The sequence below is a fragment of the Cetorhinus maximus genome, chromosome 9 (assembly GCF_964194155.1).
Source record: "Cetorhinus maximus chromosome 9, sCetMax3.hap1.1, whole genome shotgun sequence".
In the NCBI taxonomy this organism is placed as follows: domain Eukaryota; kingdom Metazoa; phylum Chordata; class Chondrichthyes; order Lamniformes; family Cetorhinidae; genus Cetorhinus; species Cetorhinus maximus.
In genome coordinates, this window is record NC_135887.1 from 28,596,970 (window position 1) to 28,618,165 (window position 21,196).

At 40.7% G+C, this 21,196-nt stretch overlaps 1 protein-coding gene across 1 annotated transcript in view; it reads right to left on the bottom strand.

Moving 5' to 3' along the window:
- Positions 1 to 4,676: 4,676 nt before the first annotated feature.
- Positions 4,677 to 21,196, bottom strand: part of orai2 (ORAI calcium release-activated calcium modulator 2) — a 38,212-nt gene continuing 21,692 nt past the window's right edge. Inside the window, exon 2 of the mRNA XM_078548397.1 lies at positions 4,677 to 8,902. Coding sequence (XP_078404523.1) covers positions 8,351 to 8,902 — 552 coding nt within the window. The 3' untranslated portion in view covers positions 4,677 to 8,350. The remainder of the gene's footprint in view (positions 8,903 to 21,196) is intronic.

Consider the following 21,196-nt stretch of genomic DNA (forward strand, 5'->3'; position numbering starts at 1 on the left):
AAAGATAAAAATAAATAAGATTGCAGACCATTATAAAGTAAATTGTGAAAGGTTTTCATACATTCAAAATGAACAAGTAGTCAGGGTAACAGTAGGAACATGAAATCCCAAAGATATAAACATGCAGCAAGGCATGGGAGATACCTTAGCTAAATTCTTTGTATCAGTCTTCATGAAGGAAGCTTAAGTTTTGGTAGTATTTCCAGGAAAGAAGAATTATCAAGATTGGTAAAAACAACAGATGAAGAGTTAATGAAAAGGTCAATGGCATAAGGCTTCTGGTCTGCACATAAGAACACCAGAAAACTTAAGATAATATTTAAAACACAAGTCAGGTATCATGAGGGTGGACAGCAGTGAAAACTAAACACTGATTTTGGATTGTGTCAATGAGGGGCAGCATGTAGATGAGAAACAGGAGGGGGCCAAGGATAGATCCTTGGGGGACACCAGAGATAACTGTGTGGGAGCAGAAGAAAAGCCATTGCAAGTGATACTCTGGTTACGACTAGATAAGAATGGAGCCAGTTGGGTGCAGTCCCACCCAGCCGGACAACAGTAGAGGCATTAGATGAGGATGGTGTAGGCGACCTGTAGGCAGGTCAAGAAGGATGAGGAGGGATAGCTTACCTTTGTCATAATCATATCGGATGCAATTTGTAACTTTTAATAAGAGCCATTTCAGTCATGTGGCAGGGGCAGATCCTCAATTGGAGGGAATCAAATATGGGGTTCTGGGAAAGATAGGCATAGTTTTGGAAGGTGACATGTTCAAGAACTTCGGAGCGCTAAAGGAGATTGGAGATGGGTAGTATGCAAAGATGGAGGATTCAAGGGTTGGTTTTCAAGATGGGGTGATGATGGCAGATTTAAAAGGAGAGAGGACAACACTGAAGAGAGAGATAAAAGCAAAAAACTGCGGATGCTGGAAATCCAAAACAAAAACACCTGGAAAAACTCAGCAGGTCTGGCAGCATCTGCGGAGAGGAACACAGTTAACGTTTCGAGTCCAGACTCGAAACATTAACTGTGTTCCTCTCCGCAGATACTGAAGAGAGAGAACGGTTAACAATATCAGCTAACATGGGGAATAGGAGGATTATCAGCGCAGTAAGAAAGCCAAATGAGATCTTATGATGATAGCCAGGGAGATAGAATGCTAGGAAAGTACCAGGAAATGATATTCCAAATCTTTGGTGCACTTTTCCTAGAGCGCTGATGCGATAGAAGATGGCACAGCAAATTCAGCAAAACTGATAACTTCCAGTCTCACTTGTCTCAATTCTCTGACCTGCTCTCCCATTTTGTGAGGCTCTGTGCCAGAGGCACAGTCTTTTTTCAGTTTTCTGTATTGAAACTGGCAATATCAACAGGGCGAGGCTATTGAGCCCCTCAAGCCTACTCTCTCAATTAGGTCATGGCTGATCCAGACCTCAACTCCAACTTGGTTTCATTTTTACACCTTTACTCCATATTTGTTGGTACCCTGACTTACCAATGCTCCTATCAGTCTTGAAATCTCCAATTGTCATAGCATCTGCAGCCTCTTGGAGCAGGGAATTTTAAACTTCTACTAATGTGTGTGAAAAAGTATTTCTCAATTTCCCTTCTAAATGGTCTCACTCTAACAATGAGAGAGAACTGCACTAATAAATTAGAAATAAAGTCACCATCCAGCTAGGGATTCAGCTTCAACTACGCCTCGTTTATAATTAACACCCAAAAATGAAAATGTTACACAGAAAAAGGAGTGTGTTGGTTGATGTGGCCTCAATTCTGCACTGCATCCTTGGGACCAGGTTCAAATCCAGTCCAGCCAAAGTCTGCCTGCAGGTTGCAATGGTAATTCATTAAAATCCAATCAGTTCACATTATAAAACTGCCACCAGTTTGGCAATCTTACTCAGGGGCCACAGATGGGAAATAAAAAAGTCATTTTTAATGCAATAGAAGGGCTATTAAAGACAAAGAGGAGGCAGCTATATTATGAATCCAATGATACTGTACAGAACACTGGCTGCCCGAGATGGAATTTATACTGTTCCTCAGCGGTAACATTCTTCACTTGAACAAAAAGAACAAAATGACTTGCCAAAACCAAATTGGATTTAAATCTTTGGAATAATGAAACAAATAGAATTAGCATATACAGGTTACAATTCTGAAGAAATACAGATAGTCTTTGCATAGTTTCATTGCAGTTAACTCTTTCACACCATCCAAATACAGTATGACTCAAATAGACCAAGCTGTTAAAAATCAAAAAGAATGTTAGAAACATGCAGCAAGCCCATCAGCATCTGAAATAGCAAAGTACAGAAACAGAAAAGACTCTACAGTCTGACAATTTCAACAACTAAACACATCAATAGGTCACTACATCCAATTATCCTAGATATTTCTGCAATTCTCCCAGACGTCTATCCAATCCTCCACCTACCCTGCCCACGCATTCATCCAATCCTCCCACCCCAAGCATCCATTCCCTCCCCCCTCACATCCCAGGCTTCCATCCAATTTCCCCCTCCCCTCTCACCCCCCAGCAACATCCATCCAATCCTCCTTTCCCCCACAGGTGTCCATCCAATTCCCTCCCCGCTCCCCACCCCTGGCCCCCATCCAATTGCCTCACCCCCTACCCCTGGTGTCCATCCAATTCGCTCCTCCCCCACCCCTGGCGTCCATCCAATTCGCTCCTCCCCCACCCCTGGCTTCCATCCAATTTGTTCCCCCCCCCAACCCCTGGCATCCATCCAATTCCCTCCCCTTCCACCGGCAGCGTCCATCCAATCCTCCTTTCCCCCCCACAGGTGTCCATCCAATCCCTCTACCTCGCCAACCCCCCCACCCCACCCCTGGCGTCCAACCAATTCTTTCCACCGCCCACCCCATCCTCACATGTGCACTCTGCTACTCTGAACAGATTGTGCCACACATTCACCAGAATCATCTGAGTGAAGTGGTTAGACGCAGTCTGTACACCATGTCAATTTTGGAATGTGAATGGTCTTTCAGCTGCTAAACAGCCCATAGTATATTTCCAGCATTTTGTGTTGTCACATTAAAAATTGCCAACATTCACAGTCCATTTATATTCTAGACCTGTCATGGTCCAACACACTCACATTTTTCTCATCCATTAAAATACCAGAAAATGCAGACCAATTGTCGCAAAACCACATCACTGAGCTAAAACCCTCTGCTGCCAGACTTTAAATAGCTGTTGGGAAGCGGATTCATGCAAGTTGAATAAATCCACTTGCAGCAAACTGGGCTGCTAGTGTTAAATTAGAGCCATGACCTTTATATAGCGTTGAGTTTATTAATAAGAATAAAAAAGCACAGTCCATTCTTTTACCAAAAAAGGTATTGCTAGGACTTGGAGAATGAACTGATACAGCAGTATTAAAGGACACCAACAGTCAGAGACAATCTCCAGAATCGCCTGAAACACAACAAACCTCTTCAGAAAGAACTGAAGAATTAAAGCATCAGGAATGACAAATAGTTATCTTTAGCTTTTGCTTTGCAGTGAAAACAAATATTTTACTTTCTTAAAATGGACTTATTCAAACTTAATAAAAACAAAAAACTACTGCGGATGCTGGAAATCCAAAACAAAAACAGAATTACCTGGAAAAACTCAGCAGGTCTGGCAGCATCAGCAGAGAAGAAAAGAGTTGACGTTTCGAGTCCTCATGACCCTTCAGCAGAACTGAGTAAAGTTAGGAGAGGGGTGAAATATAAGCTGGTTTAAGGTGGGGGGTGGGGTGGGGCTATTCAAACTTAAGCTGGCCATTGCTCTGGTGATTACTGCGCTTATAGCAGATACCCAAAAGAATCCTTGGATGTCAGAGGCATTTCATTAAGTTACCAACAGCCACGTGTCATACCTTGCACAAGTTTCACTTGTGAATTTTGTGTGCAACTTCCTGCATAGTGCTGGGGAAGGAAGCAATTTTTCTTTCAAGTCACCCAAAGTCTTCATCAAGCAGTTCCTAGATAAGGGAAGCACAGCAAGTGGAGCTCCTGCTATTGCACCAATCTGCCACTACTCCACTTTTGACATCAGTTATGTTGGGGCTGTACTAAAGTGGCCACATTAAGGCCCAGGTAAAGACTCTCGGTCCATTGGGTTGGGATGCAGCAAATTAATTTCACAAAGATCCTATCCAACATTCTAGACTTAGATTTGAATCCAGTGTCCAACCACTGCATCATTCAGAACTTAAACTAAATCCATAGTTATTGAAGACAGGTTTTATGACCTATCAGTATCTTCAAGGCAGCAGCTTATTTGGAAGGTGTTAACGCTGTCTGAAAGAAAGCACACCACCATTTGTTTACATGTTTCTGCCAGTGCTACAGGAGTATCCTTTTGCGAGGGAAGGAACTTTCTTCCAGGTACTAAGGCAGATTTTCCTGGCTGGAACCAGGAATTCACCATCAAGGCCTCACCATTCTGTGACACAACGTGAGCTGACAGTGTCTGACAAATTGCCTACCTTGACTAATTGCAATCATCTGAACAAAAGCAATCATTTTTTGGACAGTTGCAATGCAATAGCAGAGAAAAACCATGGGTAGGATGCGAGGTGACAGATTGTGAAGTAACGTGTTTATGTAATGCGAATGCACAAAAATCTAATAGCAAAAAACCACAGCTCTCATGCAACTGATGTCACAAAATCTATTTTGCAATATTTTATTTCAAATGTAACTTTCTTTTCTCCAACAGCTACAGGACAAATCTCCATGCAGCCACCAATGTAGCAAAACAATAAATGGTACCACATACAAAGTAAATACATGGCGTGCAAGCAGAAAATACTAGTCAATGTACCAGAGAAGAATTATTTTTGGAAATAAAAGGCAACTTTTTTTGTCCAGGAATTTGGTTTATAAAATTGAAAAAAAGCAATATACCAACTGTTGCCTCTCTTGCAAGTTACAGTAACTATAAGCTTCGCAATGAAGCACAGGGTACCAAACTGCACACTACACTCCTCTTGGACCCAAGTCACAGCAGTTTTTGACTTCATAAAGATTAAGACAATTAAGTGTTCACATATGAAACATAAAAGGTTGGCATATACTGCACATAGGAAACTTAAGACTACACTGTCTGATCCAAGGATCAAATCAGACCACAATAATGTTTAAAAAAAAAACACCAATAATTGCATATCAAAGCAGTTGTAGGTCACTGATTTCAGTAAAAAGGCCACCATTGTAGTTAAGCGTGTAAAAGCTGCACAAGTAAACAGCAAACATGCAAAGATTGGTCTCTTGTTTGATGAGTGCAATTTTACACTCAAAAGTGACTGATTCCCATCTCCCCAAACCCCTGATTAAGGAGTATGGATGCAGCAACCTAATTTCCTCTTCACCTATCAATATCTCCAAGAAATCACAGATAAACTTTCTACCCCTCCCCCCCATCCAGAAATTATTTTTCATCAGAAATTAAACACGTTAATAAGATTGGGTGCCGGATCTTTCAACAGAACAGCATGCACAAATCACAGAGTCATCACGACACAGATGGAGGCCATTCAGCCCGAGTCCATGTCAGGCTCAACCATTAAAACCAAATCAGCCATAAAAAGCCACCAATTTTCATAATCGCCCCTAAGGTAGGTAAATACAGGTAGGGTCCAAAATGGGGAACATTGGATTTTTTTTCCATTCTTAGGTGATTTGATGTCAAATATTAAATTTCAATTTCATCCGCTGGCTCACCAATGGAACTTTTTAAATAGGACAGTTTCAACTGTAAAAACAAAAACACTGACTTAAAATGGCTGCCAGTGGTCATCTGACATTGTCTGCAACTGCAAGTGGGTCAAGTTTCCGGAGTTTCCAAATTGGATTACAATTAGGACATGAGCAGGCAGTCCTCCTGTGGAATTTCACAACTGCTGATATAAAGGATTATTTCAGAGATGGTCTGAAAGTTAAAATGGCTGCCACCATTTGCATCACTATAATGGCTACATTCCATTTACATCAGGCTGGAGGCAGAGTCAACAGAGACAATGGTCACATTGGAGGTGTTGATATGTTCTTCCTAGCTTATTACATGGAAGAACAGGTCATTCAGAAGTGATCATCTGGACATTAAAAATTAATCACTTAGGCCATAAAACAATGGCCAAGGTCTGTCCAGATATGAGCCAGTCAATTTCCTTCTGTGGAATACGCAATAGTTATGGAGGGAGAAGTCATGTGATTGGGATCACCATATTGAACTGCCTTTTTTTTTACAAAACCCTGCTTGCTTTCCAGCAGTCTGGAAAAAATAACATCTGATAGTAGATGACATCAGCAGCCAAAGGCACTCTGCCTCTCCTCTCTCTCAAATATCTTGAACCCTGCCTGCTTATATCATACCATGGACAGCAGATAGAGAAACTGTAAAGCCAATTTCAAATCCCAAAGCACTGTTTCCAGGAAAAAAAACAAGGACTACAGCTTAAGAATTGCCCAGCCATGAACAACAGCATAAATAATTTAGAATCAGTGAACTCTTTATTTACTTGCCTTTTCTTGTTGAATCTTAATTTTGCCAAAAGTTAACCTCGTCTACTTTGTAACTTGTATTTTTGCATGCTTGAGTAGATGTGTGTGTGTGTGTGTATGCGTGTTGCAATAGTCTGAATGTTTTTTTACCTTTTTGACATTTTAATATCTTTGCCTGGGTGGGTTTTTAGCATAATAAAGCCTAACCCCTTACATGTTTAAACTCAAGAAAGCCTGTTGGACAGAGTTCTTTGCAATCAGCACATAAATAGGTCGGTACATACACTGAATTGACACATTCATCCTTATAAATTAAAAACCCTGTTATGATACTGAGGAATGGGGGATAAAAAGGGGAGTCCTTGCTTCCTTCTTCATCTGGCCGTAGCACTATAATCATAATTGAGGTTGACTCAGTTATAATCACTCCAGATTTGCTCCAATTCCAAAACAAGAAAATGTCACATCGTTTCTTGCAACTGATATTTTAAGTAGTTCCTAAAATTTAGCTAATTAGCAGTTAGCATTATGACAATTGGCTGCTCTGTTATTAAGACTTAATCATCAAAATCCTGAAACTTTAACGAAATAAGGTGAAGGGGCCAAGCTCGCCAGAGCATGGCATCATGGTTAAAAAGGAGCTGGGGAGAAGTGAGCACTATATAAATCAAGTAAGCAGTGTTTAGATGGCATAAATCCATCTGATATTTTAAAATTACACCAGGAAATATTTCTCCCTCTTTTTGCACAAGCGGTTCCCCTTTATGTCAAGAGTTGAACAGAGAAGAGGTCTCCATTTCAATCCACATCAACGATGACACTGCCTGCCAAGATCAGAACAGTTCAATATCCTAGACAACAATGTATAGATCAGGATCTAGGGCATCGGGTTAAATAAGGTTATCCACATCAGGATTTTAATAGCTTATCGTTAATAATATGGAGGCACAGTGGCACATTGCATTGGAGCATCAGTATGTGTTGCTATGGAGTAGAGGGGAACAGGTTGAACCTCCACTCCACTGAGCTCCTGACAGTATTTATCCATGCTGCAAAGCAGGGGTCCATTGGGTAGCCCCACCGGATTATAATACTCCTCATGACCAGCTGGGGGCAGCATTGGATATTATTTAGTCCTGCAGGGACCCAACAAAAGAAAGCAGGTTTCCTCTTTATAAAACTGCTTTTAAGAATTTCAGTGTAGGGTAGGGAGAGGAAGAATCCACTGTGAAAATCCAAGACATTCCAGAAACATGCCAAACATCATTCCATAACACCACATATCCTTGGATCTTCTGTTCAGTTACAGCTTTTCATTGCTGTCTAATCCATTACTCTTTCTGTATGCCAGATTCCGGACTCATGTTCACTCCTGTGGTGTAAAAACAAAATGGTGGATTGGAGAAAAATTGGGATCGGTCTACATCTGGTTATTCATTTTAATCTGGAATAGTTCCTCTAGAGTTTTAAGCCCTGTAAGGAATTAAGCTTTTCTTCAATCAACATCCTTTTTGCTCAAATCTCAGTTCCTCAATAGCTGGCATGGCATCTGTGCAGCCTGAAACATTTTTGGATAAGCTTAGAATTCCAGTTTACATCTCAACTCTGTGACAAAAGAAAAGAGATGCATAAGCCTTGATATTTTTCTTCAAGACAATGCAGCAAGTACTGTAACCACAAAGACAATTAAAAGCCACAGCTGTAAACCTGGATTCCTGAATAAACAGGAGAGTCCACATGGCATTTGCAACTGAGATCATATTGGCTGCAGAAGCCCAGAATCCCAGGGTGGTTGAGTAAAACTTTTTTTTTTGCAATTGCTACTTTGTCAAACCATTTGCAAGACCCGGTCATGACCATCCAGCTGTACTTTCAGCTTATGCAGCTCTTCAATTTCCTGATTGTGACGCTCAGTTTTGTGCCCTACCAGTGAACGGTAAAAGTGTATGGTGAAAATCACAAAAATAAGGCCCACAGGCACCATGATAATAGTGGATGCCAAAGCTGCATTCCACCCAGTGTGCCCTTCTGCTGTCTGGACTGGATCAGGATTTTTGTCATTCTTCACAGCTTTGCCTACCGGTAGGAACTTGATCCAGCAAAGCAGGACCACCTCTGTGAGGAAAAGTAGGATGCCGAGCGCAGTCGAGAAGCCCCAAGCTAGTTCGATGTAGTAGTGCATACGCTCGTGGGGCGACTCGTTGACAGAGTTGAGATTGTGGATGTTACTGACTGCTTCCACGTTAGGGAGGATGCAAGTGCTGATCAGGAGGGCAAAGAGGTGGACAGCAACCAGCACGGTTGTGCAGGCGCTGAAGGCAATGAGCAGGAACTTGGGGTAACTGTACTTCATCTCCAGTTGTACTTCAACCATGGCAACCTGCAAGAAAAAGAAATGAAAACCTCATTGAAGATTATCTGATACATACTGGTATTAGAACGGCAATCTCACATGGAAATCACAGCAAGATTAATATAGGCAATGTTACAAGGTGAGGTAGAAGGTACTCTTCTGCACTGGGTTGGCTGGGGCAGTGCAAAAGGAGATATTCTCTGCATTTAAGTATGGTACATCTGTCTTAGGTGCGTAACTGTGTGCTTCATATGGGGGGGTGTCATACCATCCCCCAACACCAGTCGCCTTGATGAACATAAAAATGCACAAGAAAAAATATATTTTATTAGATAAAACAATTTTCTGTTTCACTTAAATGGAAATTCACAATTTTGTGTCAAAAAGTGTGAATTTATATAAACAGAACATGAACCACACAATAATAACGGATGTAGTTTATTAACAAAGCAAAAACACAACACAAATGAAGCTTAAGAGAACATGATAAATAGAAGACCTCTGCTCACAGAAAGCAGGGAATGATTAATGCGGCCCAACCTGCAGAAGTCTGAAGCAGCAGGATCATGATACCCTGTGAACAGAGCACTGTACAGTAAACAGGATTAGACATGTGGTATGGCATCCATATGAACCAATACAGGCTGCTAAGGCTATTTGCACTGCTGCTCAGCAACCTATAATCACTCTGCACAAAAGCAAAGAGTAATGAAGATGTTTAAACCTTCCACAAAACTGTTAGAATGATAGAGATGTTTCAGATTGGCATAAAGATTTGGCTACATCAATCTGAAGTATCTCAGCATCATTTTAATGCTACAGTATTTTACTTGGATAATATTACAGGGGCTGTTTTACTTGAGCTCATTCCGTCAGCAAAACTCTGGAGCTTAACCGTCCACATATTAGGGGTGCAGGTCCTAACACTGGTAATTTTATATGAATGAATGACTGGAATGCTCACTCTTGGCATTTTCCAACAGCAAGTTCAACATTTTTTCTTAAACAAAATTCATAAAATATTTAGAAAGCAAATGTGTAATGGAACCAGTCATTTCCATGGCGCTGCTTGGCCAATGGACGAAGCCAAAACATTTTAAAAAAGCTACTGTCAAAGGGAACAAATTGAAGAATTTTACCATTTTAGAATTGGGACACTAGTGCAGGATCAAGGCACATAATGCAGAGGTTGAAAGGAGAAGAGATGATGAAGCAAATTATCTGTTCAGGTGATGTTAGGTTTTAGTGACTGAATGATTTTAGATAATTGTTCTGCCCTATGACTCCAGTTTCTTCTCCAGAAGCTGGAAGTGAATTGCCTATTTAGATTAGATATGAGAAACATAATCAATATGGTCTAAGTAGTGAGTAAGTGACTGACTCATTACTAGGAAAGCTGCCTCGGCCACAGCTATAAAATACTTCCACTCCATTTTGACTAAAGAATCTCAAATCAATCAGGGACATCCTATATCATCTGTACGGCAGCCATGGTACAACACCAATACCAATTCTCCTCATACTTAATGAAACAGTCGACAACTGTTGAGCAAACAATCCCTCCCCTTTTACACACAGGAGCCTAACAAACCAATTCCTTGTCTGTACCACACAGTATGGGTGTAAAATTAAGAGATAAGCAGAGTAAGTAGGTGTTATTGGATTGGAGATCAGTTGGGCAGTTCTGTACCCTCCAGGGGTCAGGCCTGGGCCAGCTCACTTCTGTTCTCAGCATAAATAAATGGCGCCCCATTCACCACCTTAAACATTTACTCCCTCCACTACCAGCACACAGTGGCAGCAATGTATACAGTCTATAACATTGACTACAGCAACATGGATAAGATTATCAAATTAAAAGTATAAGGAAGTTAGGAGAATTGTTTTTATGCAGGGGACTGCTGATGCACAGAATACTTTGCTACAGGGTCCTTAATGCAAACATCTAGGCTCTTGTGACAGACATTTAAAGGAGCCACAAAGGGCAGAATTTAATCCTCTCGCTGGAGATGAGTTTGCAGGGTGAAAGCTGGGTGGGGGACACTTAATCGGGCTAGAGGGTGCAGGATAGGGATCCCCCACCTCTGCAAGTCCAGGGTGGGAAGGCTTGTGGCAACTAATGTCCACTCCAGAGCCTGGTATTCAAGCAGCAGCGGACAGGGAGTCACTAGGCAGGGATCCTGAAAAGCAAAATCCTGTCTGTTTTGCTTCTGGACTCCTGGGGTGGGGTGGGGGAGGGGGAGGTCCCTCATTCAATGGCACTCGATGCCTGATTGAGGGACCTGATATCAGGAATGCGGGGGTGCCTGCTGAGAGTCAACCCCACTCCACCGACCCTTTCTTCCGAACCCCTTCACAGCCACCACAGCCAGCGACTCTCCTCCCCATGATCTCATCATGCCCTCATTCACCTGCAGCCTGAGGTCCCTTGCCGATTCTGGGCCTCTGCTGGGTGCATTGCCCACTGGTGCTGCCTGCAATGGAGAACTGCCAGCCTCTGACTGACTTGCAGCTCTGGGGTGAGGAGCAGGATCTCTATCACACCGCCCCTCTGACCCCCAGGGTCCTTGGTCCATGGAAAGGTCTACTGCTGGCCACTCTAGTGCCTGATTGGCACTTAATGTGGTGGGCCTTCTCCAAAGGAGGCGACACAGGGCTCTTGCCAGCTCTCCAGCCAGGGGGCAAGACCCCTTTCATCTGGGTTAAATTCCACCCATGGTGTGCAATCTTCTGGCAGTAAGCAAAGTACCTCAGTCTGAAGACAAATCCAATTTCTCCATAAGATTCCTTTCATGTGTTGTGTTCTATTTTTAGAAGTCTAATATAGTGATGAATCTCTCCTGGGAAGGGGAATTTAATAGAACAGATTTGAATCCTCCTTAAAAAAAAATGCTTCAACATTCCCATTCAAGAGTCCACATGGATGATGTGTGGGGGTCTTACTGGTCCACACTTACTGTCCCAATTTGCGATGACAGAAAATCATTTTCAGGAGGCCTGATCACAGCTTGAGGACAACACCACAAACATGTAGACATTAGTATCCATTGTTTCAAAATGGAATCCAGTCAGTGAAACAAACTCACTTGCAAGGGTACATAAAAGACAGTTCAGTAACTTTGAGGGAGTGCACAATGTCTGATTAAATATAGCAATGGATATGTGATAACACAATGAAATAATTAGCAGTAGAGGATGATCTTCCTTTTTATCTAATAGTTTAAACTGAGCAACCAGAGCCGTTCCTCAGCAAACTGGAAGTGACACAAGGAAGAAAGTAGTCAACGTGTCTGTTAACCCACCATCATATACCGAGGCCATGTTTGCAAACGTCACCCTTGGCTCAGTGATAATCTTCTTACTCAAATAAGAATGTTGTGGTTTCAAGTTCCATTCCAGTGGTTTCAAGTTCCATTCCAGAGGTTTTATCACAGCATCCAGGCTTATAATTTAGTGTAACCTTGAAAGAATGTTGTTTTTGTCTTTTAGACAAGGTCCTGTGTCTTCTCAAGCGGACATAAGGCATTATTCCAAGAAAACAGAATTCTTCTGTTGTCCTAGCCAATATTCTTCCCTCAACCAACATCAATGTTACTGATTAACTGTTCATTTATCTATTTGCTCTTTGTGCAAATTAGAGGCTGTGTTTCCTGCTTTACAACAGTGACTACTTTTCAAAAGTACTTCACTGGCTATGTAGTGCTTTGGGGCATCCTGAGTTTGTGAAAGATGCTGTACAAATACAAGCTTTTCTTTTAACTTACAAAGTTGCACTCTTTTCAAGATTCATGTACAGGCTTTTGAACAACTTGTATTCATATTGCACCTTTAACATATCCCAAAGTACCTTAAAAAAAAGGTACAAAATTTGCCACTGATCCACAAAGGAAATGGAAGGACAGATAACTAAAAGCTTGGTCCAAGAGGTAGGTCTTAAGAAGCATCTTAAAGGAGAAGAGGAGGCAGAGGTTTATGAAGGGAATTCCAGAGTTTGGACGCTAGGCAGCTGAATGCACGGTTGTCAATTGTGGAGCAATTAAAAATTGGAGATGCTCAAAGAGGTGAAAATTGATGGAAAGCAGAGGTTGTAGGGCTGGAAGAGATTGGAGATAGGTGACAGGGGTTGGTGGGGCATGGATAAATTTCAAAGGAAGTATGAAAGTTTTAAAATAGAGATGTTGCCAGACTAGGAACAAACTTAAATCAGCGAACACAAGGATGATGAATGAATGGGGCTTGGTGCAAGTTAGGACATGGGGGGCAGAGTTTTGGATGAGCTTGAGTTTATGTAGGGTGGAAGATGGGAGGCTCGCTGGTCAGAGGAGCATTGGAATGCAGAATTATATATTAGTTCATTGTTTTATTATATAGTTCATTATATAGTAGTTCATTGGTTTAACCCTGTATTTGGAAGGCAGCAAAATACAATAGATTATAACTAATACTGTATATAAATATAACCTGATTTCTCCTGCTGCACTTAAGTTGGCTTTGCTTGCCTGTGCTGTACAATTATTTCAGCATTGGTGCTGGGAGTTTATAAATTACTGAATTCAGCAACACAACATAGGTACATTAATAGAGTCAATCAATTTAAAAATTATGGAAGTTTTACCAGCTTTCCTCATGTTATAAATTTATAAATAACATGGAGCCCAACTTGAAAGTCCAGTTAATTACAAAGGAGCTCAGTAGCTTTCTGTTTCTACCAGATTATCCTTTTGTTACCCATTTAATTCCTTATTAATTGAGTTCTGACAAGTGTCATCAGCCTGAGATATTAACTGTTTCTCTCTCTCCAGAATATTTCCAGCATTTTCTGATTTTCGGCATTCTTGGTGTTTTGCTTTTGCCTAGGGTGGAATTGTGTCATGGCTTGGACTGAGTTTGTGATCTGAGTGAGTGAAAAGGAAAAAGAGTTACAATTTGAGTGGGAAAAAGCAGCCCAAATTCCAGCCTGATTTTTATTCTGTTGGAAATTGCACATGCATGACAAAACTTGAGAACAGGAACAGGCTCTGCGGATCAATAACCTGCCAATGCTTAATGCCTACCCATCCTTGGGGGGAAAAAAGGGCTGAGCTCTTGAATGAGTTACTGGAGGTCAAATGGAGTTTGTGGAACCATGCCCCAGCACATGTCAGCAAGAGGGGAGAGAGAATTAAAAGGTGAAAAATATTCTTATTGCACTTTCTGATGAGATAGTAATTTCTTTGCATTTGGAACCCATGTTTACAGAAAAAAGAGCCAAATTTCAAAAATAACTGCTAGATGTCAAAAAATGTTTTATAGATCTCAAATGGACTACTCCCTTTCAAGCTCAATGCACTGGACTTAGAATTCATAGCGTGCTGAAAATCTAAAATATGCAGTGTCAGCGGTGACACTACAACGTATTCTTCAGTTTCTAACACGAGATCTGTACATTTGTCCAACTTTCATGACTTATACTGAGACTACAAATAGAAAATAACGTTACATTAGATTTTACAGTATTCTTAGAATCTTGGTAGCTTTATGATAAACTTGCTTACTCCATTCAGCCCTCCGAAGAGTTAAAGAAGGTAACTTTGTAGATATGTCATCAGTGCATAAGCACTGAAAATGGAAATAACCACTGACAACTATTAATAACCCAGATCTCCTTCATATCTACAACTCAGGAAAAAGACTTTCAATTTTTTTTCAAATTAAAAAAAATTAGAATTCATTAACCTATTTCTTTCAACAAATGCTGAAATAGGCAGTCTTTAGAGTAAAAAGAATAAATGAAGGGAAGAGCAAACAGGGCATCAGCATAGTTTTTAAAAATCATCCAAATCCAGAGGGAGCAAGTAGCTGCTACCAAACCCGAGGGTTGAAAAGCCGGTAGATTGCAAGAGAAGGAAGAGACTGGGTGCCACAGAGTTGAGGCTCTGGAAACAACGAACTAGAGCAGGAGATGGGATAGATAAAGTAAATTGAATCTTGGGTTCAATGAAAATGCAGGGAGAACAAAGAAGCATGTGGGATGGCAGATTTGGAGCTTAGAAGGGTGGGATGAAAGCTCGAAAGGGCAAATAGCATGGTAACTTCAGTAAAACAGTGACAAGAAATGCTGCATCTGAGAGGAGGGGTTGGAGATTCAAAATGAGATTTTCTTTTTGGAGGCGGTGACAGTCAATGGGATCCTGAGCCTGTATCTACTTGTAACATGGGTGTTCGTGGAATTTCAAAAACTGGGTGTTTCTATCGGAAGTGTACCAAAAACAAATGCACGCACTCAAGATTAACCATGATTAGTCGGTGTTATTCAATGCAAGGACTGAAATTCTCTTCAGTTACATCTAAAATAAAAACAGGAAAATGCTGGGAACACACAGCAGGTCAGACAGCATCTGTGGAGAGAGAACACAAGGGTAACCTTTCAGGTACATGATCTTTCATGTTTCCAGCACTTTCTGCTTTCATTTCAGATTTCCAGAATGTACAGAAGTTTGCAATTTGTTCTATTACAGCTAATTTGCACTAGGTAAAGAAAGCATTATAGGTGAGTGCTAAACTTTTTAGAAAACTATAGATCTGACAAGGTCCGTCCATTGCCATCTCTAAATTGCTCTACAGTGGAACAAGTTGTTGTTGTTCATGGTCCATATAGTAAGCCAATGACGGATTCTCGTTCTCTTGTACTCAAAAGTCATGCAGATTAGTGGAGATGATAGTGGCCTATTCCATGCTCAATGAAATCACCACCAGAGCAATATTTAATATACACTTCCCCTTACTGTGGAACTCTCACTCAGGCATCAGAACTTAGGAGTCTACCTCATGACATGATACAGTTAGCCTTCACCATGAACTTGCACTAAGCTATGGGAAATCAGTGACTTGCCTCATGCTACCTCAACACAATGTTTCTGTGCTTCCCCACAAACACTAGCATTAACTGTTATCAGAGAATCATACAGCATGGAGGCCAGTCGATCCATCACACCTTTGCCAGTTCTTTGAAAGAGCTGAACAATTAGTCCAACTCCCCTGCCCTGTCTCATTAGCCCTGCATTTTTTTCCTGTGAAGTACATATCAAATTCTCTTTTGAAAATGACTATTACATCTGGTTCCATCACCCCGTCAGACAACGCAATCCAGATCATAACTTGCTGCCTAAATTCTTTTTTCCTCATGTCACATATGGTTCTTATGCCAATAAAATGTGTTTTCTATTTACAGTACTCCCGGATAGGATTACCTTTTCCTTTCTCAGCTTATAGTCAGATGGTTTCCCATCATGTCGGGTGAATCATTTGATTTACTGTCAATTATGGGGAAGGAACTAAAAGCTGGGAGTGATCCCTTCCCCCTAAACACCACAGGTTTATTTCAGAATTTTTGAACCTTATAAAGAGAAGCTGTATCCACAGTAGGTTCATGAAAACTGCTCAAAGAATAGCCTGGATCAAACAGGAGACTTGAGACAACCACATTAATTTGCTGCTGCAAATTTCACTTGAGCAGTCACCAACATCCATTCTATCGAGAGGTTCTGCAAAAGGATGGCTATGATGATTCTATTCAGCCTAAACTTGTTACATCCATGATAATTGGTAGGATAATGACCAGATATTATTTTCCTATAACAACCCAATTACTGCCTGCCATTATGCGCAAGATACCCTCTAGCTCCTGATTGCAGTTAATGATAAATGGCACCTCAAACAGAAATTAGAGGGGATTACATGGGAGTTAACCTAAGCATCAGCTTGTAATGACCACTGGTATTTCCTTATCAGGCTGTAGTTAGCCGAGACACACAAAAAACAATAATTATAACAAAAATGTTATTCTATCAATTTACAGAGCGAGAGCTCTCCTGACTGCAGGGAGTGGGCCTAAAGCTATTTTCGTGTCTCCAACTTTGAAATAAATGTGTGCATTGGTGGTAGTGAGGAATTACATTTTATGTTTGCATAACATCCATGACATAACAAAGACCCCAAGATGTTTTACAAAAGATTAAATAAAGCTAGGCAGGAAGTGGAAGATGACTGAAAGTGTGGCTGAAGAGGTAGGTTTTTGGAAGGCCAAGGTTGATAAAGAATCTGCCACTAAGAGCGGCTGTCAGTCAAATTACAGAGCCAACAGGGTCATGGAATAGGAATGGTGCACTGTAGTTACGTACATGTAGGTTATCATTTGCCTCTTTGACCAGGATGGTCTTGATGTTGTAAGTGGGATAGGAACTAAAGTGAAAGGATTAAAATAGGGAGAAGGAGATGCAAGTTTGGTGGTAATAAGTGATGAGTGTGCAGCAATAGAATTTTGAATGAGTTGGAGTTTGCAACAGAAATAAGTAAGCAGAAAGTTGGACAAGTCAATCCTTGAGATAATGAAAGCTTTGATTTTGGTTTTTTTTAAGCAGTTGTGAGGGCATAAGCAGGTAACTCCAGAACTGAACAGAGGTAATCTTGTCAACAGACTGGAAATGGAAATATAAAGCTAAGTTCAAAGCAGTATGTGGATGTGGAGTGCAAGGCTGAGTTTGGTACTGAAAAGGATGCCAAGGTCACACATGACCAGATTAGGCCTAAATCAGTAATTGGGAAGTCGATCAGCTTGAATTGGATAAGAGATGTAGCCTTTGTTAAGGTTTCTCACAGATGCTCCATAAATACGATACTTCATCACTATTAAGATCTACAGTTTATCTTCAGATTATCTTCTAAATTGAGCCAGCATTCCTAAACCTAATCAAACTATAAATCTAGATTTTCCCATGATGCCCATTTTTAGAGAAAGGAGGATGAGGTGCAACAACAATGAAGAAAAGCTGCCCAGGCCCAACTTGTTGCTTAACCCTGGCTGTCTCAAGAGCTTTGTCAGTTCTTAATGAATTTGTTAACCCACAGCTATTCTGTGCATCCCCAGAATTACTTGCACCTACAAAAGATAATAAATCACATTTCTGAATTATTTTAATATGGTCATCTATTAATTTTACTTTGCAAGAATAAATAAAGGTCTTCCCTCTCCACAACAACTCATTTTCTGTTCAATCAAATTGAAAATTCAGCAACAGGAGGATTTCCTGCTCAGACTTCCTGTAGAGTTTATCTCACTGTTACTGTAAGTACAAGAGTACTGTACCATTCAATGGCAGAGACCACACCAAACTGCACAGAAAATGTACTCAGCCCCCTTGAAGAGAAGGGGTGCACTTCGGACTGTGAGAAACACTAAATGAACTGGAGAGGGGGTAAAAGGTGTAACTGACACTAGGCTTCTTTTATAAGAATGTATTTCCTTTGAACTTCAGGCTATTTTGGGAAACCAAAAGTGTTGAAGCTTCAAACCTCAGCCGTGTATACATAGAATCATATAGAACTTACAGCACATGAACAGGCCATTCGGCCTAACCAGTCTGTAACAGCATTTATTCTCTACTCAATCCTCTTCTCATCCTTCCTCATCCAAATCTAGATATTACATCTACTCATCATCATCAGCAACCCTTCAAGTCAAAGATGATTCTTCCTTGCAGATGGCTGGGTTTTTGAGAGATATCAGTGTTGGCTGTAGTTTCGCAGGTGGCTTATCAGCACCATCTTTCTTAGCCTTACAGGCTCTCCCATAGCGAGGACATTAGTTGTTGGTCAGTAGAAGTGGTGGCAGACTGTTGGCTCGAGCAGCTGCCCTCTCCTTCCATCTTGCTGTCCTCTCTCAATGGCTGCTCTTATTGATTGTAAGGCCTTCATTTTTGACAATGGATTGCCATTTTGGTCATGATTGGGCATCTGTTTCCCATGTATTGATGTTAATAGAGCAAAGCTTCATGGAGGCTTTGAGATTGGCCCCCATGTGAACGGGCTCGCTGGTGTAGTTGGGGTGAGTTGCAGCTACCAACCACGTCAATGGGCAGTGGATAGCCAAAACAACCTCCAAATATGAAGGTTATCCACAAAATTAGCAGGAACCTTCCTGACAAATAAGCAGTCATGGGGCACAGCAGTAGGCTGCTTAGGGTGGAGGCGAGGTAAAGGGCGGTGCCTCTAAAACGTACTTTACAGCACCCTATGACATTGTGAGCAAGGGTTGCCAATCAACAAATCTTATACCACAACAAAGTCTTTCAATGATGATAGTTGTGAAGGTGAACAAAAGGTTGCAGCAGTGAGTTGTTCTCAGCTATAGAGGCACATCTGATGTTTACAACCAGGCAATGCCCCACCAAGTGTAGGACTTATTGTGCAACAGGCCTCTCAATACAAAATACACCACACAGAGGCCCTTCTATGGATGGCAAATTACATCTACTACATCACCCTTGTCTCAAGACCCATTCTGGTCAAAGAATTTATGAAGTTGGTCAAGCAAGACTCTGCATTTTGAAATCCACACGGACTATTCATTAATGTATTTTTGGTTTCTAGATGCTTTTATATTTTCCCCTTTAGTCGGAATTCCTTTTTTTTGCTACTACTGATATTTAGTTGACTGGTCCATTGTCCCCTATTGTACAGGATAATGGCTTGTAACAAACTGCATTTCTGTCACAACAGCCTTCTCATTTCAACAGTTAACAGTCAGAAATTATATATTAAGGCATGCTTTGCCCATTAACATTTTAATCAAACTGCTTCTTTCTTCACAGAGGAAGTCCCCTATCAGGAAACCGTGTCCACTTTATGCAAATGGCTGTTGCCACTTCATGATTATAATCATGAGAGAAAAGATTGGCCGCAGTTTGAAACCACTGACATTCTGAACTGCACAAAAAGGCAAATCCTTATTTTGCTAAATGTAACATCTTTATAAATATTTCATACTGTATTTCATATTGGTGCAATTTTCATTCAGCTGGATGTTCATTTGTACATTGCAATTTTCATTTCATGTCTATTATAGCAGACTAAAGTTGTTGATCAGGTAATGAAATTATTTGGTTAAGGGAATCAAGGCATATGGAACTACAGCAATTCTGTCCTATACCATGTGGTACCTTTAATGACTTGCATTTATATAATGCCTTTCATTGCTTCAGGACTCCCCTCCAATAGTGCAGCACTGCCTCAGCACTACCCTAAACTGTCAAACTAGGATGTTTGCTCAAGTCTTAAGAGTTCAACTTGAACCCACAACCTTCTGAGTCAGAGGCGAGAATGATAACCATTGAGCAAAGGCTGACTGACACATTCTAGTGTAGGCATTTCTAATTCTTTTTATACAAAAGTCTATTCATCTTTCCCATTTTTTGTATAAAAGTTATTTAGCCCTCGCTATCAAAGGCCATCATTTAAGAGTTAAGATAAGCCAGAAGGGCTATCAATGTTTTAACGATAGCAGTTTGCATGCTGCATAGTATCTAAGCTACATCAATATGCATTTGAGAATTTATTTTTCATTGTAGGTAAATATGGACACAGGTTTCACCTATTAAAAGTGACCTAACTGTGTCATGATTTCCATCATCAAAAATAACAAAAGATATAGATATATATTTTTCTGGTAAGCAACTTATCCTGGTCAGGATTAATCATTAGACCTTGACAGCACTAATCTCTAACTAAGAGACCTGGCCTTACAGAAATTGTTCTCAAGTCAATGATGCAAGAAAACTGTGTTGAAAAACAGCTTGAACAGTAAGCAAATCACAAAAAAATGGTTTATTTAATGATAAAATGCGTTTTTAGCACAGAAGGGGGCCATTCAGCCCATCATGTCTATACCTACTCTACAAAGACCAATCTTGCTTACTCCCACATCCCCTCTTTTTGTCCATAATCCTAACCCAAAGTGCAGACAGACATTTAGTTTAAACTTTTTCAAGGAGCCTTCATTGTCAAGTCTTTTATTTTACTTTCTTAAACAGACAAAAATCAAAGACTTGTATCGTGCCTTTCACAAGCACCAGACAACCCAAAATGCTTTACAGCCAATTAAGTACTTTGTTGACATGTAGTCACTGTTGTAATATAGGAAAAGCGGCAGCCAGTTTGCATACAGAAAACTCCCACAAACATCAATGAAATAATAATCCGATAATCTGTTTGTGTTGATTAAGGGATGACTACAATACCAAGGATAACTCACTCCTCTGCTCTTCTTTGTGAAAGGTCCCACGGCACTATTTTGTCCACCTGAGGGAGCAAGCAGAGTATCAATTTAACATCTCAGCCAGAAGATGTCACCTCTAACAGTGTAGCACTCCCTTAATACTGCACTGGAATATCAGCCAAGATTATTGTAACGTGTAATGAGGCAAGTTTAATAAATTATCTCAGAGTAAAAGACCCCCTTGGAAACAATGACCATAACATGGTAGAATTTAGCATTAAATTTGAGTG